The 9,564-nt window shown below is 47.4% G+C and overlaps 1 protein-coding gene across 1 annotated transcript; it reads right to left on the bottom strand.

Moving 5' to 3' along the window:
* Window positions 1-3,549: 3,549 nt before the first annotated feature.
* On the bottom strand, window positions 3,550-9,561 carry LOC103775507 (kelch domain-containing protein 4-like; the record flags this gene model as incomplete). Its single annotated transcript, XM_008942969.1, has 5 exons — window positions 3,550-3,686; window positions 6,469-6,567; window positions 7,463-7,541; window positions 8,110-8,201; window positions 9,475-9,561. Coding segments are annotated over 5 exons (494 nt in total), but the record flags the coding sequence as incomplete, so codon positions are not given.
* Window positions 9,562-9,564: the final 3 nt, after the last annotated feature.

Genomic DNA, 9,564 nt, shown 5'->3' with positions numbered 1-9,564 from the left:
TCCTTCCAGAGACAGACAGCACATCAGTCAGAAGCAAACGTGTGCTGAAAGGCATCCTGCACTGCAGTGACTGCTCCAGCTCCGTGTACACGGCGTTCAACACACGCTTCTGAAACACCACCCTGACATATTGACAGCACCACTTCTCCTAAAACTGTTATGGGAAGTATCATTAACATTCCAGTATTAAATGGAGCTTCTAGAGGCTCAAAAGCAAGACAAAGAACTACACTGGAAGGATCTGCCAGTTCCCAAGCACGACCCCAAAGCGTGATGCTCCCTGTCTCCCTTTGAGGGAGTGCACTGGGCCACACAGAGCTGAATAAGAATGTTCTCTCTAGGAAGGAATGAGGCAATTAGGTTAAAATATTGCTTAGCTCCAAGGCAGAGTAACAAACAGTTCATGCACTGAGGCAGCCTCGTGCATCACACGCATGATAAGGTGGTTCCAGTAAGTCAAAGGCAGTTGCTGGCAAGTCTTCTAACAAGCTGGGATTTGTTGTGTTTGGGCCATCTTTGTGCGTGCAAAATGCAAATAAATACAGCTAAATATAGCAATTTTGAGCTCCCTCAAGCAGCCTGGCACAACTGGGCTCTGTGCTAGGAGATAATGGAGCTCCTCTTGCCCAGCAGCCTGTGCAGACACAGCACAGGGCTGTTATTCACAGGGATGAGTTATTCACCCTTTTCTTTGCAGGAGTGTTTTACAGTCAAGGCTTTCACAGCACCAAGATGCTCTGGTGTAGGCCAGGAGGACAAATGAATTGTCTGAAATCTAAGCTGTGGGGCTGGAATAACTAGATTTCCTAGAACTGCAAGTTCAGATCACAGCAGGGTCATCTTAGCTGTTCAGCTAACATACAAGCTAACCCACCTGACACAGGGCACAGGGCTTCTTCCCCTGGGGAACAAAACCATGAAGCTTTGCTGTACCAAGGCTGGTGCCCCACCAGGACCCAACAAACCCTCCACCATCCACCTCCTTCAATGAGTCTTCCCAAAAACACTCACCCAAATACCAGAAGCTCTCCCAATGCCACTGACCCCAACTGTCACCAGTCACCCCAGCTGGTTAATGGCAATTCAAAACAAGCAAGTGCTTGATTTCAGACAGACATGAGAAATCTGTGTGGCAAAGGGACAGCAGCAATGTCTCCCTGACAAGAGGGAGCTTTTCTCCCTGACAAGAAGAGCAAACTTCTGAAGGAAGTGAAATGCAGCACGTGTTACAGTCACAGTTTTAAAAGAAGTAGGAGGGAAAAAAAAAAAACCCTGCACAACCCTGGCAGAGCTGCATGAACAGTTGGACTTGATGCTCTGGAAGGCCTCTTCCAACCCTTCTAAGATCATTCTATTAAATTAATTTTTGAAACCATTCTATAATTCTATGCTGGGGGCATCCTGCAAGCTGCAGCACATACAAACTCCATGCTCAGGGAGGTGTTTTTGCAGCATTCCTGAGGCTGCTCTCCCACGTGGGATGATGTGGGACACGTTCAGCCTCACCACCACCTCATTTCCTCCTCCCAGGCAGGTCAGCACTTGTCTGGGGAGTGGAGAACCCTCAATCAGCTCGACAGCACCGTGTCCAAACCCACAAGAGAACAATGGGCACCATCAGTGGTTGGAGGTAACAAAGCCACCTCTGGATACTCACAAAAATCCCACCCCCCACCCTCACTCTCCCTGCAGCTGGGGGTTAACTCTGCTCTCCAGTGAGGAGTTTCTCAACCAGGAGTTTGGCTGAAATGTCAACCCTTTGTCTCAGCAGGGATTTGAGGGTGAGCATCATTCCCTCCCCCCCACCTGCTTGCAGGGACACAACACGTTTGAGTTCCTCCCCTTTTTTTTGGCTGAGGTTGAGGAAGGGATTCAGTGGTTATTTTGGGGGCCCAGGCACAGTTATTACGTCAGCTTCTGCCTAACAACAATAGGCAGATCAGCCTGCACAGCGACAGGTCTTTGTAATCCTTGCACCTCTTAAAGAGCCCTCCATCATTTTGTTCAGGAGGTTTCTCTCACCCCCACTCCTCCAAGGCAAGCAGAGCTCTCTGGAGTGCTCCTGGCTTCCTGCAGCAGGACAAGTTACAGCTGGTTTAGAGTGACAGGGCCAGGTCTGGAGCCAAGAAGATGTGGGTGGACAGGAACCAGCCCTCAGGAATGGATCAGTTTTCCCTTGGCCACCCAGGACAGTCCTGGATTCCTGATGAGCTGCTGGGATCCTGCCCCATGAAGAATCCTTTCAACCCAGCCTGGTTAGGGCTCCTTGGGATTTTTGTGCTTTGGCTCCATATACCCCCCAGAGCCCCTTCAGTGCTACAAGAACATCAGTAAAATTAAACCTCCAAATTTCCCCCTTTTCAGGCCATATCAGTGCCACCACTTTGCAGGGAGGGGGAAAAAAGGTGGAGAGGCACGATGCCTCACTGCGTGGCCTCAGGCACGTGGCAGGCATGGCAGGCAGGGGACCCCCCTCTGCACCCCTCAGTCCTAAACCTGCTCAATTACTGTGCAAGAAGAGACAGACCCAGATGCCAGGCACCCACACTTCAGAAGTGAGGTGAAAAGTGGTCCACCTCAGCAGATTTAGGGCTTCCTTCATGAAGGAAGGATGTGCAGCTCCTAACCAGGAGCTCGATGGGTCTAACAGCAGATCAGGAAGTGTTCAAAAGCTGCTGCTTTCCCCAGTGCCACCTCAGGGGTCAGCCACACAAGAGTTCCAGTCCACTCTGACTAATCCCACAGTAAAGACAATCCCAGAGAAAGTCTGTGTCAACGTCAGAACCAAACCCACATCACCTGCCTCTCAGTCCACTGGATGACCCTCCAAGGCCTCTTCTTCTCTCATGCAAATATAAACATGAGCAGCAAAACTGAGAAGCCAAAGGTTAAGGAAATATCAGTAGGTCTGGCCTAAAGCCCTCTGCTAATGATATTTTAACACCTCAGCCCCTGTCAAAAACTACCAGGGCTTTTGGCACCTGTTTACTTGGACAGGTCTGAGTTACTGGCTTGTTTAACCCAAGGCATCTTGAGGCAGCAAACACCAGTTGTCAGGAGGGAGTTGGCTCTGTGTATAGATACAAGCTGTTTTCTCAAACAATGGTAAAACTGGGAGATGCTCACACTGGTCTTGTACAGCCCAGCCTTGGGCAGATGGAGCTACAAGTACTGTTTTGAAGGTGGACATCTACAGTTAAGTAACACCCATGCATGCCCATGCTCCAAAAATCACAGATTAAATACAATAGCTTTGGACTCAAGAGGGCTGGAACACATCTCTCACTTCCCCTTCTTTCTGGAGGGTGTTTACCATCTCTAGGGTGGGCACCTCTGTACTCAAGGGAGAGATGAGCAGTCATCTAGGAAACCACAGCATTATACCAGGCACCAAACTTGGATCCTGCTGGCACAGCTCCTTGTGAGGTCAAGGTCATTGACTTCAGAACACCTCACAGAATCCCCAGGCCTGAAAGGACCTCAAGGATCATCCTGACCATCTTGCTTTCTTGGCAAAGCACAGTCTAGACAAAATGGCCCATCACTTACTTGATCTGTTCCCAGGTCTTGGTAGCCAAGTGCAGGACCCAGAGATCCTTGTAATGGTAGAACTGCTCCCCGTTGGGGGATGCAAACTCCCCACCAAATATCCAGAGCTGCCCGCCAGCTGTGGGCACCACCACTGCCTGCCAGGAGAAGGAGGAAGAACTGATCAGACAAGAGTTCAGGAACCAGAGGCAGGAGAACTTCATCCATTAAACGTGCAGCTGTCTATACCAGAGAAGAGAGAAGTGGCACTGGCTGCTGCTGCCTTGCTTGACAACAGCAGCTCTCTGGGGCTGAGGGAAGAGGAATTTTGAACCAAGTCCCTCATTGTTCAGCACACCTTCCCTACAGGAAAAAGAAGCTGGCCAAGGAGCTGGGCTCTTCCACTTCCTAGCATTCCAAGCTCCAGTTCTACAAACTCAGAGTTCCCTGGCAAGCATCTTGGGATTTAGTTTAACAACAATTGTTCAAATGTCTCTGTTCAGGAAAAGGAAACCTCTCCACAGCTGTGACTGTGGAGACCAGTCCCAGCCAAACCCAACCAGAAACCCCAAACACAGAGGGGAATGTGAAGCATTTGGACAAGAGGAGACTGTTACTGTTCTGATTAGGGAAAGCAGCAGAGAGCTGCTTTTTTTTTTTACTTTTTTAAAACTCTTTTTTGCACAGAGCAGCACCAAAACACTGCAAGCTGAAAGTTAAAAGCAGTGATAGAAGAGAAAGACTCTACTTCATTAAAATTATCTGTGTTAGGACTAAGGAAGGAATCCCCAAAAAAGGAAATTCTGTGACTGTGCAAATTCATTCCTTGACTTGGGTTGTTTGCACTATAAACAAATTCTTCCATACATGTTTTTTCCAGGGTACCCATCACAGACCAACACTGGAATAATGATTTCTTTCTTCAGGAAGGCTTCATGACCTGCCTGTCATTGCCAGCAAACAGCAAAGATTTTTAGCATCAGACACATGACCATGCCCTGACATAAACCAGCCTGTACATGCAATGATTAAACACAATATGGGGTGTGTTTGCAAGCAGGATTTGTGAGAACATTGAGTTACCTCAACAAATGGGGTATGTGCCTGATTTTCATGGGTATCCAGTGCTTAAAAGCTTAAGAGGAAGGTACATTCAACAGCCTGCTCATACTTGTGTGTGACCTTTTCAAGAGCTGGCTCAAAATTTCATTAGACAGCTAGGCTTTCTCCTTAAACAACTAACACTCATCCAGAGCTAGCCTCACCTCAGCTCTGTTGAACTGATGTCACGAAGCCAGTGTCACCCAAACAGGATCGTGTGTCAGAGACTAGACATGACAAATAAGACTGAAAACAAACACATGTAACCCACAGACAGGCTTCAGTTTACCTTTGAGCTCAAGCAGAATAGGTGTTAAAAATAAAGTCACAAGGAAGACAACAAAGCAGTCGACTAATAAGGGTGAGCTGTGTCCTGTGCCACTGTAATTATCAGACAGAAAACTTGCTGTTGAAGGGGGACTCCTCAGACAGAGGTTTCTCGTTTTATTTGTTAGAATCCAGTGCTCAGCTCAGATTTGGCTGCTCGACAGCCACCTGCTGGCTGCTGCCACCCCAACAGGCACCTCTCTGCTCCACACCCACAAAGCAACCTCCTTTTCACACAGGGAAACAAGCGTTTGAATCTCTCCTTATGGCACCCGGCCTCTGAAATTGTATTTTAAGCACCACAAGGTAGTCCAAAAATCAAGGCAGAACCTTCCAATTCAAGAAAGAATACTCAGCTCAGAGCAAGACTGGAATTTTAGTGGAGCACAACAAGGGGGCATGAACCTAACCAGGGTGTTGGATCTTACCAGAAAGCTCTAAAGAGCTTTGGCCATGGGTAGGAAAATAACACTTGCCTCCTGTCTGGCAGCTTTGGAAATGTACCAGTCACCCAGCCACTTGCTGTGACAGGCAAGATAATCTATCAGCCAGCTGGTGAGGGCCAAAGACCTGCAAAAAATACAAGTCTTTGGTCCAGTTTCTGATGTGCAGGTGTTCACATGAAGTAAACAAACCCAAATCTTCATCATGACAATCAGCCAGTGATCTTAACGACACAGGCACCAGAGAGGTGAATTCTAGAGGAGTGTCATCGTATCCCAGAAAAGATACAGACAAGTTTGTCTGCTGTCTTTGCAGACAGAAGGAAACAGCCCACCTCACAAGGAAACATTTAGGGGACACGGTTTAGCAGAGGACTTGAAGAGTTAGGCTAATCAGAATCAATGATCTTAAAGGTCTTTTCCAACCTAAATGATTCTATGGTAGAAAACCCCAATAACTCATAACCCAAAGGCAGGATGCACACAGTCAGTGCTAACAGTCCATCATGTTGTACACTTGGGACACTTGGCAAAGCAGGGATCCCCTATATGAACAGGGCTTTCCCACTGCTGGAGTGGCAGGACCTGCAATGCCCACAGATGTAGGCCAGCAGGCACTAAGGAAATCACCATGCACAGCAACTATGCCACTCATAGCACTTCAGTCAAAGTTATACCCCCACCAGCACTTTGCAAATTCAGTGCCATCCTGGGATTCTGGATGGTTGAGCTGGTCTCTGTATAATGCAGCAAAGAAAGTTCAACTTCAAAAGAAGAGTCTCCTTCACGAGTCCTGCTGATCCAACAGATACAACCCTGAACCTTCATTCCACACTTAAGTTTTCCAGAGGCCACCCAGGGATCAGAGAGCACAACCACCTTGGCCAGGCTTGTGCAGGTCCCCTCAGCAGCAGAGGTGAAGTCACTCCACTGACAGCCCATTACAAGGAGAATGAAATCAGAAAATCTCAGGGGTAAAAGGGAAAAAAAAAAAATCCACCAACTCCCACCCACCTTTAGTGCTGTGTTAGAACAACCCCAGCTGCTGCTCTGACACCCAGCACTTTACCTGGTGAGCACATCGCCTGGGTGGTGGGTTGGGGATCTCCACTTTAGACCAGCTGTTCTTCCTGATGCTGTACACATACAGGTCGTTGTACAGGTATGTCTGGTGGAGAGGAAAACACACATTTTCTGTGAGTCCCCTGTGAGCCTGGGGGAGAAGGAGCACAGCACCAGCCCACCCGCCTCATCAGGGAGGGAAGGAGGACAACAATCTCCTCCACTAGGCTCAGAGTCAGCAGCTTCTCCAGAGGGATCCACTGGACTGAACTCTTCTTTCCCAAATTCTTTGTTAAGCCTGTGATAGCTTCAGTTATGAGGATTTAAGAAGTTGGGAGCTTAACACAAGCTATGCAGGTTAAAGCTGCCCAAACAGCTGCTCATCTCCAGAGACAGGAACAGCTTAAGGCAGTAAAATGAGCAGAATTAGTTTAGCACATCACACTGGGAGATCCCAAGGCAGCCAAATATCATTGGCAGGCTTCAGTTTTCAAGCTCCAGGATGTACAACTTCTAAGGGTCATTAAGACCTGTTTGTCTCCAGAACAAACACTTGCAGTTTGCTGAAATTCAGTAACAAGTGCCCACTTGGAAATATTTGCTCCTGTACACAGCTCCAAGGCAGGCAACGTCCCACCAGCAGCAAAAGTGCAGAAGTTATCCTGTCCTGAAAGATGGAAAATCTTCAGTAGTTATCAAAAATGAGGGGCAGATATGGCCACAAGTAAGTCTGGAGAAATTATGAAGCCCTGAAATATTGATGCTGAGACAATCACTCTGAATCCTTAATGGGTTCTAGCATGTCTCCTTCCTGCCAACTGTTCAGGCATGAGACAGTATCACGCCAGAATTAAAAGGCTATTTTGCTCTCATTCAGGGACAAATACATATTTTATGACTGCTGCCTTGGATATAATTTCAAATTATACTCATGCAAATTACAGTAAAAGGCAGGGAAAGGGGATAAGAAAGAAGAAAAAAAATATGGAAGGATACGTTACTTTTTGGCCATTGAAATATTCACCTCCAAAAAGGATCAACTCGTCTTTCTCAGGGTGAGCAGAGAGGGAACCATTCAGCCTGCAGAAGGAAGAGGGAAGGCCAAAAACAGTCCATGTGTAAGAGCCTTGCCAAACTCAGAAGCTTGCAGCCTTGAACTCAGCTAGCACTAGCACCCCCGCCTTCCAGCCACACAGGTCTCTCCATCATCTGCCACATTACTAGGCTGTGATATTCACCCCGGGGCTAAAAACTTCTGCAAGAAATGAACTTCTTAAAAAACTTCCAGCAAGATGAATGTGACACTGTCTGAAATCTTCTCCTATTTTAAGGAGCACACGTTATACTGTCATTTAACACGCCTTTTGACGTGGGCTCTTGAATTTTAATGCTGGCGTGCCAAGAACAAAAATTAGTTTAATGAGGACACGTAGCTATGGGTAGGACAAATTTTTTTAAAAAAAGAAATCTTTTGGTCCATTTTTGAAGCAGGGATTCAATATACCTGATATTTTATAACTCCAAATATCAGCTATGCTAGATATCACGCCTTCCACTCTTAGGAAATAACTTCATATAAATCAATTTCATTACTAGCACCATCAAGGGCTGTGTAAGTGATAACCAAAGCCCCTGCACAATCTCTTACCTGGGTGAGGGAGGGGGGCAGGATGACTCAATTACTTGGGTCTTTTTAGCATCCAAATTTTGGAATTCTGCTATCAGGGCTTCAAGATCCTCCTGAAAATAAAAAGCAAGACGTGAGTTCCTTGACATGTACAGAGCCACCTGCAACCAGCACCCACCTTCATCATTTCTCTTTTAAAACAAAATAATTGTCTGCTTAGGTTTCCTTCATTCAACTACAAGAAATGGATGCTGAGGACTTCCAGATGTGCTTCAAAGACTGGTCTCCCCTAAAACATAGCTCAGAAGAGTCCTAAAAGGATGGGATGCAAAGTGCATTTAGTGCACACCTCATATTCCTGCAGCAGAAACACAGCATAATCAGTAAGTAAATGTAAATCATTTAAGCTTTAACAAAATTACAAGCAACTATATGTCATAAACCAGCTAATCCTCTTTGTCTGCAACAGAAAAATACCTGAATAGAACTAGGAACTCTTCAGTTCCCAGCTCATACTTTGGCCAGTGAGAAACCTGCACATATTTTTATTCCCTTTCAACCTCAGTCAACTAAAAATAAACTCTGCCTCCAAAACCACGGAGACACCAAGCTGCAAGGGCAGAAGCAGGATTGCAGCTAGAGGGAGTTTCTGATCCACCATCTCTCCTACAACCCCGCCACTGCTCACCACCTCCTTTCAGTTAACCTTTCTGAAGGTGTGGCCAAAGCAGGGATTCCCAACATCTGCGGATTTTGCCCCTGAATCATGGCATCAGCTCTCCCTGCGGCCAGTATACATACACACTGTGACCTTCCCTGTCTTAAGCTTCGTATTATGCTGGTAAGATTGTATTTTGACCAGAGAAAAAGATCCATTGTGAAGCCTAAATCGAAGCACCTGCTCTAGGACTGAAAAAAACAAACGGCGTTATTACCCTTTAAGATCAGAAGGGCTGAGGAGATAGAAAGCAAGAAGGATTAATCTGCATTTTCTTGTCCCCTTTTTACACCTGCTGTCATACGCTGCACCCAGGTTGTCAGAAATCGGCCAAAGGTCTTCCTGGCAGTGTTTTCATTTCACCCCTTGCCCCCTTTTCCCAGTGCCCTCGCACTCGGCAGGTGATGGCTCCCTAATGGGACCTAAGTCACTTAACCAAGTTAGAGCTGTTTGCTTTCGGATAAACTCCTTGGTTTTCAACCTGAAGCACTCCTGTCTCCAACCCACTCCTCCAGCCTCCCCATGCCTCCTCCTCTTCCTCCTCCACCGCCGCTTTCCCCTTCACGCCCCGAGACCCACAGAGGGCCCAAGGCAGCTCCGCAAGGCCCCAGGGGAGGCCCAAGCCCCGCGGGCCGAGACCACCGGAGCCCCCCGCTCCCGCCCCTCACCTCCTCCTTCTTGGATCGGCGAGACACCTTCTTCTCCATCTTCGCGGCCGTCTTCTCGGCCCCCTTCCCCTTCTTCTCCTTCTTGCCCTT

Source organism: Merops nubicus, unplaced genomic scaffold, assembly GCF_000691845.1.
Source record: "Merops nubicus isolate BGI_N331 unplaced genomic scaffold, ASM69184v1 scaffold33150, whole genome shotgun sequence".
Lineage (NCBI taxonomy): Eukaryota > Metazoa > Chordata > Aves > Coraciiformes > Meropidae > Merops > Merops nubicus.
The sequence above is the reverse complement of the archived record's forward strand: the minus strand, read 5'-3'. Positions and strand labels throughout refer to the sequence as shown.